Raw genomic sequence first — 21,057 nt, 5'->3', positions numbered from 1 at the left:
TTTAGCATAGAATAGAGCTGGAAGGGACCTTGGAGGTCTTCTAGTCCAGCCCCCTGCTCAAGCAGGAAAACCTATACCATTTCTTCATCATCATCATCATCATAAAAATAATAATAATAAACAATTGTATTTGTGATGCATTTTTGAATGTTCAGTTGACTGAGTTTCATGTTTAATGAATAAAGTATATAATAATAAACTCAGTCAACTCATTATTATTATTATTATTATTATTATAAACTTCATGTTTAATGAATAACGTATATAATGATAAACAATAAAATAATATGAGAAATATAAATAATAATATAAATATAAACATGAATGATAATAAAAAACATAAAAAGAACTATAACTTCATAAAATAGGCCCGAACCCCCCCGTAACTAAGCAACCGGTGTCGCCTCGGAACGGACTGACAGCCTTCTCAACCCGGAAGTACTTTACCCAGTACCGGAAGTGAGAAGCCAACGGGACACTATCACCGAGGCGGTGCCAATTAATTGCGGGGGTTTTCTCGAGTGCCCCGTCGGGAAGAAGGAGAACCGGCGGAGAAAAAAACTAAAGGGCTTGGTGGCGCGGCCAGCGTGTCCCCCTCCCTCCCTCCCGGGCCCGGCTTCCATAACTCCGGACTCGGCCTGGAGTAAGTAAACGAGGCTGGAGCCAGCAGACACGGATGTAGGGCGGGCCTGCTCTGACGCGACGTGGCTGAGCGGGCCGGACGTTGCGTGGTGACGTCATGGATCTGGAAGGGGATTGGTTGGCTACGGGAGAGGGCGTGGTCCGGGCGAGGCTAACGGGCGGGAATTAACGCCAGCTGGCGCGGTGACATCATAGCTCTGAAAGATGATTGGTTGGCTGCGGGAGGGCGTGGTCCTGGGGGGTGAACGCCAGCTGGTGCTTCCTCCGTCCGTCTTGCAGGGTTGTTGTGTAGCGGAGACTTGTTGGCCAGGTGATCTGATTTACTCGCTCTGCTCCTCTAAGAAGGTGGAGGGGGGAATTATGAAATGATGAACGTTTGAAGGGCCGTTAGTGGAGGGGAAGGCTTCCTAGGACTACAGTTCCCATGAATGAAGGCAGAGAGACTACAGTACCCATCTTCCTCTGAAGCTGAGCCAGCCAGAGCAACCCAGAGGAAGGCCTAGACTCTGAGAGACAAATGTTTGCCTTGGATATAAAGGTCAATCCAGATACAGGTAGTCCTCGATTTAACAACAGATCATTTAGCGACCGTTCCAAGTTACAACGGTGCTGAAAGAAATTGTGACTCATGACCCTTTTATTTTCCCCACAGTGACAACGTTTGCAGCAAACCCACGGTCAACATTCAGGTGCTTGGCAAACTGACTCACACTTACGACGTGTCCCGGGGTCACGCGATCCCCACGGATTCACTTAAAAGCCGTGTGACTAACAACTGCAGGGATTCACTGAACCACTGGGGCAAGGCAAGTCGTAAAACGGGGCGAAACCCACTTGACCAACGTTTCACTTCACAGCAGGAACGTCGGGCTCGGTTGGGGTCGTAAGTCGAGGACTCACCTGTACGTCAGGTCGATTTGGAAAAACTGGGACCGAGAGAGCCAGACCATCTACACTCATGGGACGTGGGTCGCCCTTGTACGGTTCAGACAAAATGCTAAATAATGAATGCAAACCTGTGGCAAAATCCATGCATGCTCGGCCACATGGAGAAAAAACATTTCATATAACGTCCAAATTTAACCAATGGCCTGAGGTCTGATGCCAAATTGGCCATCATATGATATTCTGCTCTTTGGACTGAGCATACGAGATCAGGATGTAGCATTTTCTCCTCTGGAACAGAAATGAATGGTGGAATTATGCAGGCAGTCCTCGGCTTACGACCATAACGGAGCCTAGAATTCGTTGCTAAGTGAGAAATTTTAGCAATAGCATTTAAGACTCTTATAGACCGCTTCACAGGGCTTTTTACAGCCCCCTCTAAGCGGCTTTACAGAGTTGGCCTCTTGCAAACCCCAACAATCTGGATCTCCCCATTTTACGACATTCCTTGCCATGTTTGTTAAGTGAATCTCTGTTGTTGTTAAATGAGACGCACAAACACACGGGACACAGATAACTATGAGTCAGTTGTCAAGCATCCGAATGTAAATCGTGCGACTGCGGGGGATGCTGTAACGGTTGAGGTTGAGAAACATTGCTATTCCCTCTCCCTCCCTCCCTCCTTCCCTCCCTCCCTCCCTCTCTCTCTCTCTCTCTCTCTCTCTGTATGTATATAATGTATATATGATGTATGTATATAGATATACATATGTATACAGTACATACATAAACTATACTACACTACACTATATCACACTACAGGGGTCACCAACCTTTCAGACCTCAGGGATCACTAAATTCATAATTTTAAATCCCGCGGACCACTGATATGATCTGCCTAATGGCCTGCTGGGTGCGCGTGGCTAGGTGGTCATGTGACTGGGTGGGTGTGGCCAACTCGATGTCACTCACATTGAGGGGTGCCTCGTCGGCCTCTACTGGCCCCTCCCCTCCCAGCCCCTCCTCGCCTGCCCGCCCGGGCTCCTTAGGGCCCCAACAGGGAGCAGTTGCTGGAGCTAAGCAGCCCCCAGGAGAAAGAGTTGGCAAAACAGCTCAGTTCAAATTGGATCCGACCGAGAAGGAGGCTCATCAGAAGCACCTCACTGAGGACTAGGAGCATGGGCTTTCCAAGCAGAGGGAAGACCTGCGGGAGTGCAAGGCCAGGTGCCGGCGGCTGGAGGCTCAGCGGGCTGAGATGGTCAGCCAGTTCCAGGCCACGATGCAGTCCCACTGGAACGAGGCCCTCCGGCTCTTCCCCACCAGCGTCGCTTCCCTCCAGCCTTCGCCCAAAGCCCCCCACCAGGAGGCCGAAGCAGACCCCAAGTCAGAATTTCTGCCCCCCTCCGACCCCCACAAAAAGACCCCGAAGGGGGAGACTCTGCAGCAACACAAGCATTCATTGCACGTATCTCTCCCAGGGGCCGCAGTTTGAGGACCCCTGATTTAGTGCAATATAAAAAACGCAAATAAGTTTTCTGCAGGCCACCAAAATTTTCTCACGGACCACCAGTGGTCCACAGACCACCAATTTGTGACCTCTATGCTATGCTATCCTATACTATGCTATGCTCTGCTCTGCTCTACTGTAGTGGTTGACCTTTCGCTCTGCAAGCTTCGTGCCAAAAATCCTTGAGAATTTTATTTTTCTCTCATGTTCTTTGCTTGTACAAAAACAGTTCTGAGTCTCTAGGCGCGGTTCCTGTACCAGGATCAACATGGGTTTTGGGTTGTGAATTCCTGAAGCGCCTCCTGATCTGACCTTGTGCATGTTATGTCATTTCAGGCGAAAAGAGCTCGCCACCATGCCAAACCTCCCTCTGGACGAACTCCAGTTTACGGAAAAAGATTCCCTGACAGGGAAGATAAAAACTTTGCCAGCGCTGGTAAGCAGAGTTTAAAGCAGGGGTGAAATGTTTACCGTTCGGGCCGGTTCGTTAATACTAAAAAAAAAAGTAATTAAAAAAAAAAAGTTCTGACGATTGCACGTCACACAGCCAAAAACGGGGTGGGTGGGTGGGGGTCCGTTTTTGCTCCCAGCAGGCTTCCCTTAAGCCTGCTAGGATAAAAGCGGGGGGTGCTGAGAAAGGAAGAAGGAAAGAAATAGAGAGAGAGAAAGGGAAAGAAAGAAAGAAAGAGAAAGAAAGAAAGAAGGAAAGAAATAGAGAGAGAGAAAGAGAAAGAAAGAAATAGAGAGAAAGAAAGAAAGAAGGAAGGAAGGAAAGAAATAGAGAGAAAGAGAAAGAAAAAGAAGGAAAGAAATAGAAAGAGAAAGAAAGAAATAGAGAGAAAGAAAGAAAGAAGGAAGGAAGGAAAGAAATAGAGAGAAAGAGAAAGAAAGAAAGAAGGAAAGAAATAGAGAGAGAGAGAAAGAAAGAAATAGAAAGAGAAATAGAGAAAGAAGGAAGGAAGGAAAGAAATAGAGAGAAAGAGAAAGAAAGAAAGAAGGAAAGAAATAGAGAGAGAGAGAAAGAAAGAAAGAGAAAGAGAAAGAAATAGAGAAAGAAGGAAGGAAGGAAAGAAATAGAGAGGGAAAGAAAAAAAGAAAGAAAGAAAGAAAGAAGGAAGGAAGGAAGGAAGGAAAGAAATAGAGAGAGAGAAAGAAAGAAAGGAGAAAGAAAGAAAGGGAGGGAGGGAGGGAAAAAGGAGAGGAAGGAAGGACTACAAACCTGGCACTAGAAACAGATTCAGAGCATAATCCAGGGCTGGTAGGGACCTGGAGGTCATCTAGTTCAACCCCGCTCCAGCAGGACATTTTGTTAAAGTGAGTTTCTGTCTTTTGATCCCCCAGTTACATGACTACATAGTCACATGACCCCACCAAGCCCCGCCCACCAAGCCCCGCCCACAGAATCGGTAGTTTAAAAAAAATTAGATTTCACCACTGCTTTGCAGCCCCATTGCTCAGCCGTTCGGCGGCTTCTAACTATGAGCCTCTTTGGGATTAAGGTCAATCTGAAATGACAATGGGGTGTGAACCCTTAACCGTGTTTACTTTCTCTTTTTATTTCAATTAACAGATTTTTTAAAAAAAAACAATTTCAGCAAATTGCTTTTTAGATCTGGTTTATGCCTTAGTGGGGATGTCACCAATCTTGCCATTACAGAATTTCCCCCAGTCAAAAAAGATCAAGGTTGCCCTGTTGTTGTTGTTTTTTTTTTTTTTTAACTATTACCATCTGGCAGCCGGTACAGGACAATAAAAACATGGACAAATAGGCTGAAAAAGAGCTTCTATCCCAGGCAGTAGCTATATTGAATTCTACGGTGTAGGTAAAGGTTCCCCTCGCACCTTGCACCTGTGTAGTAGTCGTTCCCGACTCTAGGGGGCGGTGCTCCTCTCCGTTTCAAAGCCGAAGAGCCAGCGCTGTCCGAAGACGTCTCCATGGTCATGTGGCCGGCATGACTCAACACCGAAGGCACACGGAACGCCGTTCCCTTCCCACCAAAGGTGGTCCCTATTTTTCTACTTGCATTTTCTAACGTGCTTTCGAACTGCTCGGTTGGCAGAAGCCGGGACAAGTCACGGGAGCTCCCTCCGTTACACGGCGCTGAGGATTCGAACCGCCGAGCTGCTGACCTTTCTGATCGACAAGCTCAGCCTCTTAGCCACTGAACCACCCTCAGTCCTCAAGGTCTCTAAATGAAGAATTCAGAAAGTAATTTCAACCATCGAGCGCATGTTTCCTAACCTTGGCAACATCAAGATCAGTGGACTTCAACTCCCAGAATTCCCCAGCTGTCGGCAGGGCTGAAAACCGCCTTCCGCGTGCGCGCAGGCTGGCTGATCATTGGGCGCGCATGCAGGCTAGAACCTGGAAGTTCGGCTTTGCCAGAGTGCGGCCCCCGACGAGCGTCAGCCGAAAAGGTTCGCCATCCTTGGAGTCTCCTGCTCGAGCAGGGCGTTAGACTAGAGGACCTCCAAGGTCCCTTCCAAGTCTTGTTATTCTGTTAATTAAAGAGCAATCCCTTTTGCTCCTCTTTAGCCATGTTTTTTTTAATTTAAAAACAGGACAAGACAAGCTGCAAAACATCTTCTCTGGCTCTGATGTACATTTGTGCTGGATGAGACGCAGGAAAAAGTGAATCCCAGCTTACAAACCTTGAAAACACTTCAGCGTCCCGCCGGGGGTTGTTTTGCAGGCTGCAGACTGAAGGAGCCGTTGATTCAAACGGCAATTACGTTCTGTTGACTTCTATTTAGCCATAAATTGGGGAGGGGGGAGCTGCCAAAATTTGAGCCGAAGCCACTGCCTCAGGTTAAAAAAAAAAATGTAAAGGACAAATAGACATCTGTATTTTTAGGAGCCGGGATTTATATAGTCCCTGTTGCCAGCTCCCAGTTTGTAAGCCATCATGGAATCCGAGTCTTCGGTTCTCTCGAGTTTGAGCTGGGTTTTGCGTGGCACGACAAAACCGCGGTCCACTAAAGCACGCCCGATTAAAGCGTGTCGCTGACGTCATCAGCAGCGCGACAACAACGACCGCGGAGAAAAAAGGGCGCTTTAAAAAGCGCTTTTAAAGCAAGCCGATTCACGTAAAGGTAAGGGTTAGGGTTAGGGTTAGGGTTAGGTTAAGGGTTAGGGTTAGGGTTAGGTTTAGGTTTAGGTTTAGGGTTAGGTTAAGGGTTAGGGTTAGGTTTAGGGTTAGGTTAAGGGTTAGCGTTAGGTTTAGCGTTAGGTTAAGGGTTAGGGTTAGGTTTAGGGTTAGGTTAAGGGTTAGGGTTAGGTTAAGGGTTAGCGTTAGGTTTAGCGTTAGGTTAAGGGTTAGGTTTAGGGTTAGGTTTAGGGTTAGGTTTGGGGGGGTTAGGTTTAGGTTTACGCGTTAATTTTACCTTTACCGCTCACAGCGTGCTTTTTTCGTCGCGCTGTGATGACGTCAGGTACGCGGTTTCGTCGAGCGCGCTTTAGACGACCGCGGTTTTGTGGTGGAACCGGGTTTTGTGGTGTTCCTGGACATAAACACAGGTAGTCCTCGGTTTACGACTGTGGTTGGTCACAAAATTTCTATTGTTCCATTGTTAAGGGAGTTTTGCTCCATATTATAGCCTTTCTCGACAGGGTTGTTAAGTCAGTAACATGGTTGTTAAGTGAATCACTGCTGTTGTTAAGTCATTAAGTGAATCCGGCTTCCCTATTGACTTCGCTTATCGGAGATCACATAACCCCGGGACGCTTCTACCATCATAAATCTGAGTCAGTTGCCAAGTGTTTGAATTTTGATCACTGGGACTGCTATAATGGGCGTAAGTATGAAAGCGGTCATAAGTCCCTTTTTCAGTTCTTCAAATGGTCAATAAACAAACTGTTGTAAGTTGAGGACTGCCTGTATTTTGGCAACATGACAGAGAAAAAATAATAATGGATGGAAACTAACCAAGGAGAGATTCAACCTGGAAATAAGGAGGAATTTCCTGACAATGAGAACAATCAACCCATGGAACAGAAGTTGTGGGAGCTTCATCCCTGGAAGCTTTCAAGAAGAGACTGGACTGCCATCTGTCAGAAATGGTGTAGGGTCTCCTGCTTGGGTGGGGGGTTGGACTAGATGACCTACAAGGTCCCTTCCAACTCTGTTAATCTGAATCTATCCAAGATGATCAAAGGCCTGGAGGCTCAAACATATGAAGAACGGCTGCAGGAACTGGGCATGGCTAGTCTAGAGAAGAGAAGGACCAGGGGAGACATGAGACCAGTCTTCCAATATTTGAGGAGCTGCCACAGAGAGGAGGGGGGGGATCAAGCTATTCTCCAAAGCACCCGAAGGCCAGACAAGGAATAATGGATGGAAACTGACCAAGGAGAGATTCAACCTGGAAATAAGGAGGAATTTTCTGACAGTGAGAAGAATCAACCCATGGAACAGAAGTTGCCTTCAGAAGTTGTGGGAATTTCATCCCTGGAGGCTTTCAAGAAGAGGATTGGACTGCCATCTGTCAGAAATGATGTAGGATTTCCTGCTTGGGCGTGGGGTTGGACTAGATGACCTACAAGGTCCCTTCCAACTCTGTTAATCTGTCACCTTAAAGTGCTAATCAGCAGGGCCCTTGGGATGAGGCTGAAAGGCAGTATTTGCCAGCATCTCAAAAAGACCAAACACCAGATTGCTGGTTAACCTAAACCCGGCCAAATTTTCCTGCAAACATGCAAACTATCCTTGGCGGACAAGCTCTCTGAGAAAGCAAGAGTGCGCACAGTTTGACTATGAGTCAACCCAGGAGCAAATACAGCAAATAGAGATCTGTATTTAAATAGTGGTTTTATCCACAGAGGATATATACATACACATTCTTTAGTCAGCATCTCAAACAATCAGCAATTACAGCAGGAAGGCACACAAGGAGAGAGGGAGATATGGCCCAGCAGGGCCTCTTCTTATTACAGGCTCTTAAAGTGATATGAGCCCAAAAACCTTGCTGACTCATTCTCAGCATTACATCATTGTAGCAGCTGGGCAGCTCTTAAAATCTTTACCCTGGCACAAGTTCAAGGACTACTGTTTTGTCTTGAGGGCTCTTGACACCCACACAATACCATTTTGTCTTTCAGCATCCCCGAAATAAAACAGAGCGATCTTTTCTGGTGTACAAGCCCCTCCCGAGCGCCGAAGATCCAGCCTTGGTGGAGGAGTTTTCGGAACGAGCCAGATTTATTGCGGGCGATCTGGATTGGCTGCTGGCCCTGCCTCATGATAAATTCTGGTGCCAGGTACTATTTTCCTCTTTGTTGTAAATGAAGAAAGGTGGGTTAGGGAGGATTTTCAGATAGAACGAAAGAGGCAAGTTAATCAGTGACACGAAAGGAGGAAGGGAGATTCAAGATGGGAACCTCACTTGGCTAGTTGTTGTTGTTGTTTTGCTCCCTGGCCAAATTCCCTGGAAGATTTTGTGTTATAGCCTGCCAGCGTCCAGTGGAGCTGGCGGCAGATTCGGACAGTGAGGAGGTTGGGGAGGAACCTGGGCCAGTCCTGGAGTCTGGGGAAGGCTCGGATGAGGGCTCTGTGTCGGAGGCAGAGAGGGGGCCAGGGACGTCCGACAGTTATCAGCTGCCTTCAGAGTCGGACATCAGTGAGGCAGAAGAACAGCTGGAGCCTGTTCCCAGTGTGCGCATGCGCAGAGCTGCCAGACGAAGGGAACAGCTAAAGAACAGGGGTCGACTTGGGAGTAAGGCCACAGGTGGATAGTGAATGGCCCCTCCCAGAGGGAATAAAAGAGGAGCGACAGGGGAGTAGAGTTTGCAGGAGACAATTCGTTCGCTTCATTGGTTCATGACTCTCCGAGGCTCCTTGCCACATTTTGCAGATCTCGGCAGCTCTCCAAGCCAGATAAGGTCTGTGACTATAAATCCTCCCTCGAAAGACTTTGCTGGATGTGAATGAGCAGGATCCACAGTCAATGAATAAAAGGGGTTTTTGTCGGAACAAGGAGTTGGCTTCCTGCTCTCGGGAAGCATCAGTCAGAAAACATCTGCTTTCTCCCAACAGGTCATTTTTGACGAGTCGCTCCAGAAATGCCTGGATTCGTACCTCCGCTACGCCCCGCGCAAGTTCGACACCAGGACGGACCTCCCTGCGGAGGTGAAAGACCTGGAGAAGCGTCTCCATCGGAGCGTTTTCCTGACCTTCCTCCGAATGTCCACCCACAAGGAATCCAGAGTAAATGCAACTTCCTTTTCCTTCTTTCTTTTTAAAGAGCTAGGGATGCTTCTGTTTGGATAAAGAGGGTGGAGAGGAGGAAGAAGGGGGGAAGGAAGGACAGTTTTTCTGTTTGCCCTTCTCAAAAGTCCTCCCTTGCGGAGTCCAGCCTCGTTTGGGAAAAGTCGAAAGGCCCACATTCCCACGACCGTTTTAGGGGTATCTCCGTTGGGAGACAGAAAGTAGTGCAGCGGAATGTTGCAGCTAGAGAGAAAGAATGTTGCTAGTAGAAGCACACGAATAGAGTTTCAGACACTGCTAGTAAAATCAAGTAGCTTTACTACTGATAATTGCTTCACAAGCAGTGATAGTAGATATTAGTCCAGAGACAATTCAAAGAACAAACAATAGCTTACAGTCGCAGTTCACATTCCAGTTATCAAGTCATCAAGCATAGGACAAGCCGTGGCACGACAAAACCGCGCTCGACTAAGCCGCGTCCGATTAAACCGCGTCGCTGACGTCATCAACAGGGCAACAACAGTGAGCGCGGAGAAAGAAGGGCGCTTTAAATAGCGCTTTGAAAGCAAGCCGATTCAACTTAAGGTAAGGGTTAGGTTTAGGGTTAGGGTTAGGTTTAGGGTTAGGTTAAGGGTTAGGGTTAGGTTTAAGGTTAGGTTAAGGGTTAGGGTTAGGTTTAGGGTTAGGTTAAGGGTTAGGATTAGGTTAAGGGTTAGGTTTAGGGTTAGGTTTAGGGTTAGATTAAGGGTTAGGTTTAGGGTTAGGTTTAGGATTAGGTTTAGTGGGGTTAGGTTTAGGTTTAGGGGTTAATTTTAGGTTTAGCGTTTACAGCGTGCTTCTGTCTCCGCGCTGTTGTCGCCCTGTTGATGACGTCAGCTACGCGGTTTCGTCGAGCGCGGTTTAGTTGAACGCGGTTTTGTGGTGGAACCAGGACAAGCAGAGAGAGGGAGTGAGCTCTCTCGACTCCTCCTTATAGTAAAGTTAATTACACCTGATAAGTACATCCACTCATTTAAAGCAACAACGACCATTTGTTGTTGTAGATAGATAAATATTGCCTACCCAACACTAGGAGTATACTCCCAACAACCGGCCCGTCACATGTTTGACATCTCTGTCGGTTATTGTTTTATGGATTAGTCATGCCCGCGAACCGCCCCGAGGACTCTTTTTCAGAGGCATGTGGAAGCATGTCATTTGCAAATCCCGTGGTAATCAACCCCCGGAAGAGTCCGGAGCATTATTTTGTTCCGATCAAAAGGTTGCCCTGGAAGAGTCCTCGGATTCACAGAATCCTTTGAGAGATCCCCGGCCTTGGGCCTTAAGATGCTTTCTAGCTACAGTGGCTGACTCAGCCCAGCCTTGTTCCCTTGTGGGGTCCTGACTAAGTGGCTCAGTGGCTAAAGACACTGAGCTTGTCGATCAGAAAGGTCGGCAGTTTGGCGGTTCGAATCCGTTTTTTGCATTTCAACGGATCAAACTCTCCACTAATTTGCAGCCCGTGTTCTTTTTTCATTTTCCATTGGACATTGGTCTTTTAAAGTACTTTTTCTGAAACAACCTCTTTCCCCAGTTACGATAGCTGAAGGAACAATACGTTATTCAAAGCCCCCCAGGCTGGAGCTCAAGAGTTGTTGTTTTTTAATACTTTTATTTTACCTGACACTTTTTGTTCACTTTATTTATATATTTTGCGATGTATGAAAAAAAGGAAAGTATCCCCGAAAACTCTATCTCAATGTATGTTTATTTAATGTTACCCAATACAGTTATGAAACAGTAAGTTTGTTTAACAGTAAAGAGAATTAAGTAGATAAAGTAATATATTGAGCCCAGAAGGTCTAATTAGCCTTTCAGAGTAGAGGCTGGGGAGCCAAAAACAGAATTTAAAACCTTTGATCCATTGTATAATTGATGGAGAATGAATATATTTTACAGGGTTTTGGTTAGCAGCGACAAATGTAAGATATATTTATTTATTTATTTATTTATTTATTAGACTTATATACCGCTTCATAGGGCTTTCAGCCCTCTCTAAGCGGTTTACAAATTTTTTAGCAAATTGAGTCAGCAACTTGCCCCCACAGTCCGGGTCCTCATTTCACCCACCTCAGAAGGATGGAAGGCTGAGTCGACCTTGAGCCGGTGAGATTTGAACCGCTGAACTGTAGATCACAGTCAGCTAAAGTGGCCTGTAGTACTGCACCCTAACCACTGCGCCACCTCGGCTCTATATACCAGTTGTTTCGTTTGTAAAATCACCTAATGGCCTACTTTTCATGACTCCTGCTAGTGGCTGAGTGGCTAAGACACTAAGCTGCTCAATTAGAAAGGTTGGCAGCTCGGCGGTTCGAATCCCCAGTGCCGCGTAACGGAGTGAGCTCCCGTGACTCGTCCCAGCTTCTGCCAACATTAGCAGTTCGAAAGCACGTTAAAAAAAATGCAAGTAGAAAAATAGGAACCACCTTTGGTGGGAAGGAAACAGCGTTCCATGTGCCTTCCCTCGCACGGGTCTCCTGCGTGAGCAAGGGGATGGACTATATGACTTCCAAGGTCCCTTCCAACACTGTTACGGTTTACTGTTGCTTTCTGAGCTTGGTTGTTTGCTTCCAGATGTTTCAGCGCCCAACTAGGTAACATCATCAGTGCTAGAGGGGAGTGGGGTTTACAGGGAGGAGGGGGACTGTGGGGTCCTTGATGCTCTCTGAGCTTGGTTCTATTTTTGCAGGCGTTTCATTACCCAACTAAGTAACGTCATCAGTGCAAGAAGAGAATGGGGCAGGGAGGAGGAGGAGGAGGAAAAGGACTGTGGGGTCCTTGGTGCTCTCTGAGCTTTCTTGTTTCCTTGCAGACGTTTCGTCACCCAACTAGGTAACATCATCAGTTCGAACACCTCCTGATGCTACCTAGGTGGGTGATGAAATCCTCGCAAGAAATGCACCAAATTCACAGAGCACCAAAGACTCCACCGTTCAACCCGGAGCTACCGATATTCCCCTCTGCGGAATCCTCGGTTCTCTCTGAGTTTGGTGGCTGTTTTGCAGACAGTGCTCAGGAGCAAGCCCCACCCTCCCTTGCGCTGATGAAGTTACCTAGTTGGGTCACGGAATGTCCCCAAGGAAAACCACCAGGTTCAGAGAGCACCGAGGACCCCACAGTTCAACCCCCCCGAGCTACAAATATTCCCTTCCGTTGAGCAGACATCCTCCTGCCCCGATCACGACAACAGAGGCCATTTTTGTAGCTGTTGATTGTAACGTTCCCGTGGTTCGCCCATGAGGCCAATGTTGAGAAAAGACAGGAGACAACCTTTCTCGGGATGGAGCGACCCAGATTGAGGGTCTGAGAGCCCCTTTTATTGAGATAGGACAAAGGCAGGAGGAGCAATAGCATGTGGTTACAAACAGCCTGTAAAAGTACAATTTCTAATCTACTGCTCAGTCTAGATATGGTTAAATCCTGGACGTCAATGGTAGGACACATATCAGAATGTTATGTTATGCACTATCAGGATGTTATGGCGTTCTAGGAGTTTGTTTTCTCCTGTGTGGTTCAGCGTGACTCTGCAAGCCCTAGTATGAACTGGGCCATGGGGGACACACACCTACACAAGGAACTATATTACAACAGATGAAAGACAAACAGACAGAGAAAGGAAGAAAAGAAGGAAAGAGAAAGAAAGAAAAAGACAGAAAGACAGACAGATGGAAAGGAAGGAAAGAGAAAGAAAGAAAAAGAAAAGAAAGACAGACAGAAAGAAACTTTACACTTATACCAGAAGTGTATATTATGATATTGAATAATGAATAAATGGATGAATGTAACGTTCCCATGGTTCGCCCATGAGGCCAATGTTGAGAAAAGACAGGAGACAACCTTTCTCGGGATGGAGCGACCCAGATTGGGGGTCTGGTAGCCCCTTTTATTGAGATAGGACAAAGGCAGGAGGAGCAATAGCATGTGGTTAAAAACAGCCTGTAAAAGTACAATTTCTAATCTACTGCTCAGTCTATATATGGTTAAATCCTGGACGTCAATGGTAGGGCACATCTCAGAATGTTATGTTATGCACTATCAGGATGTTATGGAGTTTTAGGAGTTTGTTTTCTCCTGTGTGGTTCAGCGTGGCTCTGCATGCCCCGTTATCCACTGGGCCATGGGTGACAGCTACACCTACACAAGGAACTATATTACAACATCTCCTACTTTTTTATTTTCCGATCTCTCTTTCTCTCCCTTCCCTCCCTTCCGAGGTGGCGCTCTGGTTAGAGTGCAGTACTGCAGGCCACTTCAGCTGACTGTTAGCTGCAGTTCAGTGGTTCAAATCTCACTGGCTCAGGGTTGACTCAGCCTTCCATCCTTCCGAGGTGGGTAAAATGGTTCCACCACAAAACCGCGGAGGACAAAATCGCGCTCGACAAAAGTGCGCATTTGACGTCATCACAGCGCGATGAAAACATCGCGCTGTGATCGAAAAATGTAAAAATAAAGCGAAAACCTTACCCTAACCCCCCCAAACCTAACCCTAAACCTAACCCTAAATCTAACCCTAAACGTAACCCTTAACGTAACGCTAAACCTAACGCTAACCCTTAACCTAACGCTAAACGTAACCCTAACGCTCTAAACCTAACCCTAACCCTTAACCTAACCCTAACCCTTACCTTTATGTGAATCGGCTTGCTTCAATTTTAATTTTATTTCAATTTTTAATTTTTTTCGTCGCGCTGTGATGACGTCAAATGCGCGCTTTCGTCGAGCGCGATTTTGTCCTCCGCGGTTTTGACGGGTCACGGGGTAAAATGAGGACCCAGACTGTTGGGGGCGATATGCTGACTCTGTAAACCGCTTAGAGAGGGCTGAAAGCCCTATGAAGCGGTATATAAGTCTAGCTGCTATTGCTATTCCTTTCTCCTGCAGGATCATTTCATCACCCCGTCGGTATTTGGTGAGGTCCTTTACAACAACTTCTTATTCGACATCCCCAAGATCTTGGATCTCTGCGTGCTGTTTGGGAAAGGCAATGGTTCCCTGCTGCAGAAGATGATTGGTTGGTTCACAGGATTTAGCGGGTGGTGGGGAAGGGGGGACAAGGGCGAAAGTCTATGGGAAGGGGACTGTCTCTTAAAACAGGCCCGATCTATCCAAAAGATACTAGATATATTTGGTTTTTTTTAAAACCCTCGTTTGTCAAAGCAGTTTGCAGCTTTAATCCTCCTGTACTACGAAGTAGCAGTCAGCAACAGCCTTTGTGTAACAAATTCACACACACACACACACACAAGGCATTACATCGCCACGATGTCGAGACTCTAAAAAGAGTGCAGAGAAGAGCAACAAAGAGGATTAGGGGACTGGAGGCTAAAACGTATGAAGAACGGTTGCAGGAACTGGGTATGTCTAGTTTAATGAAAAGAAGGACCAGGGGAGGCATGATAGCAGTCTTCCAATATCTCAGGGGCTGCCACAAAGAAGAGGGAGTCAAGCTATTCTCCAAGGCACCTGAGGGTAGAACAAGAAGCAATGGGGGGAAACTAATCAAGGAGAGAAGCAACTTAGAACTGAGGAGGAATTTCCTGACAGTGAGAACAATTAATCAGTGGAACAGAAATTGCCTCCAGAAGTTGTGAATGCCCCAACACTGGAAGTCTTTAAGAAGAGGTTGGATAGCCATTTTGTCTGAAGTGGTGTAGGGTTTCCTGCCTAGGCGGGGGGTTGGACTAGAAGGCCTCCAAGGTCCCTTCCAACTCTGCTAGCAACCCACCTCTGGCTGGATGTAGGAAGTGGTGGTTTTACAATACAATACAATACAATACAATACAATACAATACAATACAATACAATACAATACAATACAATACAATACAATACAATACAATACAATAGCAGAGTTGGAAGGGACCTTGGAGGTCTTCTAGTCCAACCCCCTGCCTAGGCAGGAAACCCTATACCGTTTCAGACAAATGGATATCCAACATCATCTTAAAGTCTTCCAGTGTTGGGGCATTCACAACTTCTGGAGGCAACTTCTGTTCCACTGATTAATTGTTCTCACTGTCAGGAAATTCCTCCTCAGTTCTAAGTTGCTTCTCTCCTTGATTAGTTTCCACCCATTGCTTCTTGTTCTGCCTTCAGGTGCCTTGGAGAATAGCTTGACTCCCTCTTCTTTGTGGCAACCCCTGAGATATTGGAAGACTGCTATCATGTCTCCGCTAGTCCTTATTTCTATTAAACCAGACCTACCCAGTTCCTGCAACCGTTCTTCATATGTTTTAGTCTCCAGTCCCCTAATCCTCTTTGTTGCTCTTCTCTGCACTCTTTCTAGAGTCTAGAGTCTTTCTAGATTACAGTAGCTACCTTACCCTTTTTCAATTATTTGTCTGACTCCCTATCTTTAGATGATTTTTCAAAAAGAACATAGTATAGTTATATTTTTATGTACATATCTGTACTGATCACAGAAGGCAGCTTCTTGCCTGGAATACGTTGGCCCAGTGAATATTTGTTTAGTTTAATAAGGATTTTGTACACCTTCTGGAATATCCTGATGAAAATTAAACCTAGGGATCATTTAAAAACATCACCTATCGCTCAGCGGAATGCATGATTATTCAGTTCAGTGAGACGGAATATTTGGATATCACTCACTGAATTAAAGTAGCTACCTTACTCTTCTTCAATTATTTGTTTGGCTCCCTATCTTGAGATGATTGTTTAAAAAAAGAACACAGTGTAATTATAGTTTTACGTACATATCTGTACTGATCATGGAAGGCAGCTTCTTGCCTGGAATACGTTGGCCCAGTGAATATTTGCTTAGTTTAATAAGGATTTTGTACACCTTCTGGAATATCCTGATGAAAATTAAACCCAGGCATCATTAAAACACACACACACCACCTATCGCTCAGCGAAATGCATGATTATTCAATTCAATGAGACGGAATATTTGAATATCCCTCACTGAACTAAAGGAACCACCTCTTTCAATTATTAGTTTGGCTCCCTACCTGGAGATGATTTTCAAAAGAGAATTAATACTGACCGACCTTTTCAAGGTACTGTTCAGTCATGCGTCGAACATCGGATAACGTTGCTCATTTTGGGAAGTCAGCGTAGGCCAGTGGTGGGTTTCAAAATGTTTTAGAACCTCTTCTGTAGTTGTGACCTGCTTTGTGGGAGTGGCTTGCCAGCCATGTGACTGGGTGGGCGTGGCCAACTTGTAAAATGTGGTGAAACTCACTTAACGACGCTCTTTCTTAGCAACCAAAATGTTGGCTCAGGATCTCTGGCTGTCCAGTTACAAGACCCTTGTACCCCTAACCCTTTAGAAAAAAAAACCGCAAGGGGTGTTCAAACTTGACAGCTTTAAGACTTGTGGACTTCAACTCCCAGAATTCCTCCTCCAGTCATGTTGGCTCAGGAACTCTGGTATTTGAAGCACGCAGGTCTTAAAGCTGTCAAGTTACAAGATCCTTGCACCCCTAACCCTTTAGAAAAAAACACACCCCAGGGGTGTTCAAAGTTGACAGCTTTAAGACTTGTGGACTTCAACTCCCAGAATTCCTCCTCCAGTCATGTTGTCTCAGGAACTCTGGCATTTGAAACACGCAAGTCTTAAAGCTGTCAAGTTACAAGACCCTCGCACCCCTCCCAGAGGAAATAAAAGAGGAGCGAAAAGGGAGTGGAGTTTGCAGGAGACAATTAGTTCACTTAATTGGTTCGTGACTCTCTGGGACTCCTTGCCAAGTTCTGCAGAGATCATCCTGGCAGCTCTCCAAGCCAGATAAGGTCTGTGACCGTAAATCCTCCCTGGAAAGACTTTGCTGGATGTGAATGAGCAGCCTTTCTCTCTCTCTCTCTCTCTCTCTCTCTCTCTCTCTCTCTCTCTCTCTCTCTCTCTCGCTCTCTCGCTCTCTCGCTCTCTCGCTCTCCCTCCCTCCCTCCCTCCCTCCCTCCCTCCCTCTCCCTCTCCACCCTGTTCACAGGAAACATCTTTAACCAACAGTCAAGTTACTTCAGTGATTTGGATGAAACCATGCCTACAATTCTTCAGGTTAGTTGGCTTCTCTGGGGATATTTGAGAGCTACTCAGAGACAATATATAATACCTGCTGTTTATGGCTCCTCCTCCTCCTCCTCCTAGCACTGATGATGTTACCTAGCAGGGTAATGAAACATCTACACAAAAAAGAACCAAGCTCAGAGAGCACCCCCACAGTCATTCTCCTCCCCCTCCTCCTCCTCCTTCTGGCACTGATGATATTACCTAGCAAGGTAATGAAGCATCTGCAAGAAAACCACCCAGCTCAGAGCACACCAGGGACCCCACAGTTCAACCCTCAGCTACCCATATTCTCTTTCTCTCGTGACCCACTTGTCCTTTGCCTTCCAGGTGTTCAGCAACATCCAGAGTGCCTGTGGCTTGCAAGGCGAAGGAGCTTCAGCTAGTCCACAGAAGTTGGAGGAGAGAGTCAGGATGACTCCCAAGGGACTCCCTTTGCAGGTGAGGGCCGTCTTCCTTTCTACCCCCAAATACATCCAGTATCTGAGTTTCCTCTTCAGGATCTGGCCTTCTAAAGAGCAGCCAGGGTTGATCTCCTCTAGGACTGATCGGTTGGATGGCCTTGCAGTCCATCTTTTCTTTTCTTTTCTTTCCTTCTTTCTTTTTCTTTCTTTCTTTCTTTCTTTCTTTCTTTCTTTCTTTCTTTCTTTCTTTCTTTCTTTCCTTTCTATCTATCTATGTATGTATCTATCTATCTATCTATCTATCTATCTATCTATCTATCTATCTTCTCATCTCATCTTTTCTATGTTGTTGTTGTTAGTTGTGAAGTTGTGTCCGACCCATCGTGACCCCATGGACAACGTTCCTCCAGGCCTTCCTGTCCTCTCCTATTCTCTGGAGTCCATTGAAGCTCAAGCTGGCTGCTTCGGTGACTCCATCCAGCCACCTCCTTCTCCGCCGTCTCCTTCTTCTTCTTTTGCCCTCCATCGTTCCCAGCACGAGGCTCTTCTCCAGGGAGTCCTTCCACCTTCTCATTAGGTGGCCAAAGTCTTTTGAGTTTCCTCTTCAGGATCTGGCCTTCTAAAGAGCGGCCAGGGTTGATCTCCTCTAGGACTGACCGCTTGGATGGCCTTGCAGTCCATCTTTTTTTCTTTCTTTCTTTCTTTCTTTCTTTCTTTCTTTCTTTCTTTCTTTCTTTCTTTCTTTCTTTCTTCTTTCTTTCTTTCTTTCTTTCTTTCTTTCCATCTAATCTATCTATCTATCTATCTATCTATCTATCTATCTATCTATCTATCTATCATCTCATCTTTCCTATGTTGTTGTCCATTGTGATCTATCTATCTTCTTTTGCCCTCCATCGTTCCCAGCACGAGGCTCTTCTCCAGGGAGTCCTTCCACCTTCTCATTAGGTGGCCAAAGTCTTTTGAGTTTCCTCTTCAGGATCTGGCCTTCTAAAGAGCGGCCAGGGTTGACCTCCTCTAGGACTGACCGGTTGGATGGCCTTGGAGTCCAAGGGACTCAATGCAGGAGTCTTCTCCAGCACCAGAGTTCAAAGGCCTCCATTCTTTGGCTTCCTTCCTTCTCATTAGGTGGCCAAAGTCTTTGAGTTTCCTCTTCAGGATCTGGCCTTCTAAAGAGCAGCCAGGGTTGATCTCCTCTAGGACTGACCGGTTGGATGGCCTTGCAGTCCAAGGGACTCAGTGCAGGAGTCTTCTTCTCCAGCACCAGAGCTCAAAGGCCTCCATTCTTTGGTGCTCAGCCTTCCTTAGGGTCCAACCTTCACAGCCATCCATTGCAACAGGGAAAACCACAGCCTTGAATAGACGCACTTGTGTTGGCAGGGGGATGTCTCTGCTTTTTAGGATGCTGTACGCCCCGGCTCTATGCCATCCCATTCAAGCCCCTTTTTTAGCCAAAGTGCATGCGTGGAAGGCTGAGCGCATGTGCGGACGTGGGGATGTGCCCTCCCATTTGCAAACCGTCGGGGAAGGTAAGTGAACACCAGTCCTGTTCCCTTCTATTTGGAGCCCAAATTCAGGAAATGCCCTTTTTCTCTCTCTCTCCCCTCCTAGGAGCTGAAAGATATCATCCTCTACGTGTGCGACAGCTGCATCACCCTGTGGGCCTTTCTCGATATCTTTCCCTCGGCTTCCCAGACTTTCCAGAAGCACGACTTCTGTTTCAGGTATTCTGTTAGGCTGCCTCGGGGGTGTTTCTTTCTTTCGGCAGAAAAGGCCGGTTTGAGAAATATCCAAGCCGTGGGGTTCCCATATGTCCCTCTGAAGCCTTTTGTATGGAGCCCCTTTTCAAAGTGGGGTGGTTTTCATTTGAGGGGAAACAGACCTCCTTGGGCTGGTTGGTCTCAATCCACAGCGACTTTTTTCTTTTTTAGAATAGAATAGAATGAAGGAAAATAGAATAGAATGGAATAGAATATAGAAAAAGAATAGAATAGAATAGAAAAAGAATAGAAGAGAATATAGAAAAAGAATAGAATTGAATAAAGGAGAATAGAATAGAATGGAGTAGGACAGAATATAGAAAAAGAATAGAATAGAATAGAATGGAGAATAGAATAGAAAAAGAATAGAATAGAATATAGAAAAAGAATAGAATAGAATGAAGGAGAATAGAATAGAATGAAATAGAATAGAATATAGAAAAAGAATAGAACAGAATAGAATGGAATAGAATAGAATATAGAAAAAGAATAGAATAGAATAGAATAGAATGAAGGAGATCAGAATAGAATGGAATAGAATAGAATATAGAAAAAGAATAGAATAGAATGAAGGAGAACAGAAAAGAATGGAATAGAATAGAGAAAAAGAATAGAATAGAATGAAGGAGATCAGAATAGAATGGAATAGAATAGAATATAGAAAAAGAATAGAATAGAATAGAAAGAAGGAGAATAGAATAGAATGAAGGAGAACAATAGAATGGAATAGAATCAAATATAGAAATAGAATAGAATAGAATGAAGGAGAACAGAATAGAATGGAATAGAATAGAATATAGAAAAAGAATAGAATAGAATAGAATATAGAAAAAGAATAGAATAGAATAGAAAGAAGGAGAATAGAATAGAATAGAATGAAGGAGAATGGAATGGAATAGAATAAAATTCTTTATTGGCCAAGTGTGGTTAGACACACAAGGAATTTGTCTCTGGTGCAGATGCTCTCAGTGTACATAAGGCGAATAAAAATACATTCATCAAGAATAAAAAGATACAACACTTAGTGATAGTCAAGGTTAGTAATAAGCTATCAAATCTTACCAGGAAACAAATAATATAAATTGAAAGATGGTTTCAGGCAACATGGTTATAGGCAGAAGTGGGGACAGATAGATACCAGGAAGGGAGAGAAGAATAGTAAATTATTGACAGCGTTGTGGGAATTCGTTGTTAAGCAGAGTGATGGCATTCGGGGGAAAACTGTCCTTGTGTCTAGTTGTTCTGGTGTGCAGTGCTCTATAGCATCATTTTGAGGGCAGGAGTTGAAACAATTTACGTCCAGGATGCGAGGGGTCTGTAGATATTTTCACAGCCCTCTTTTTGACTCCTGCAGTGCGCAGGTCCTCAACAGAAGGCAGGTTGGCAGCCATTGTTTCTTTCTGCCATTCTGATTCTCCTCTGACGTCTCCGTCTGTCTTGTTGGGTTGCAGAGCCAAACCAGACAGTTTTAGAGGTGCAGATGAGAGACTCAATCCTTCCTCTGTAGAACAGAACCAGCAGCTTTATTTTTTTATGTTTTGGAGTTGAATCTGAACTTTGCTGCCCGTAGGGCACAGTGCTCTTGGTTTCT

General features: G+C 45.6%; 1 protein-coding gene across 5 annotated transcripts in view; it reads left to right on the top strand.

The window, feature by feature from the left end:
• Window positions 1-449: 449 nt before the first annotated feature.
• Window positions 450-21,057, top strand: part of ASCC2 (activating signal cointegrator 1 complex subunit 2) — a 35,390-nt gene continuing 14,782 nt past the window's right edge. The window contains exons 1-9 of one of the 5 annotated variants that reach the window (XM_087705620.1): window positions 450-643; window positions 1,295-1,448; window positions 3,371-3,470; window positions 8,133-8,291; window positions 9,067-9,237; window positions 14,158-14,287; window positions 17,226-17,293; window positions 17,633-17,743; window positions 19,318-19,430. In XM_087705620.1, coding sequence (XP_087561746.1) covers window positions 3,390-3,470; window positions 8,133-8,291; window positions 9,067-9,237; window positions 14,158-14,287; window positions 17,226-17,293; window positions 17,633-17,743; window positions 19,318-19,430 — 833 coding nt within the window. In that variant the 5' untranslated portion in view covers window positions 450-643; window positions 1,295-1,448; window positions 3,371-3,389. Of the gene's footprint in view, window positions 644-900; window positions 953-1,007; window positions 1,197-1,294; window positions 1,449-3,370; window positions 3,471-8,132; window positions 8,292-9,066; window positions 9,238-14,157; window positions 14,288-17,225; window positions 17,294-17,632; window positions 17,744-19,317; window positions 19,431-21,057 lie in introns of those variants that run through there. The other 4 variants (XM_087705621.1, XM_087705619.1, XM_087705622.1 and 1 more) reach the window with 4 other exon arrangements.

This window comes from Thamnophis sirtalis, unplaced genomic scaffold (genome assembly GCF_051295495.1).
Source record: "Thamnophis sirtalis isolate CommonGarterSnake01/CBP01778 unplaced genomic scaffold, rThaSir2_p1.2 scaffold_2, whole genome shotgun sequence".
Classification (NCBI taxonomy): Eukaryota; Metazoa; Chordata; class Lepidosauria; order Squamata; family Natricidae; genus Thamnophis; species Thamnophis sirtalis.
This window is presented reverse-complemented; position numbering and strand designations above follow the sequence as displayed.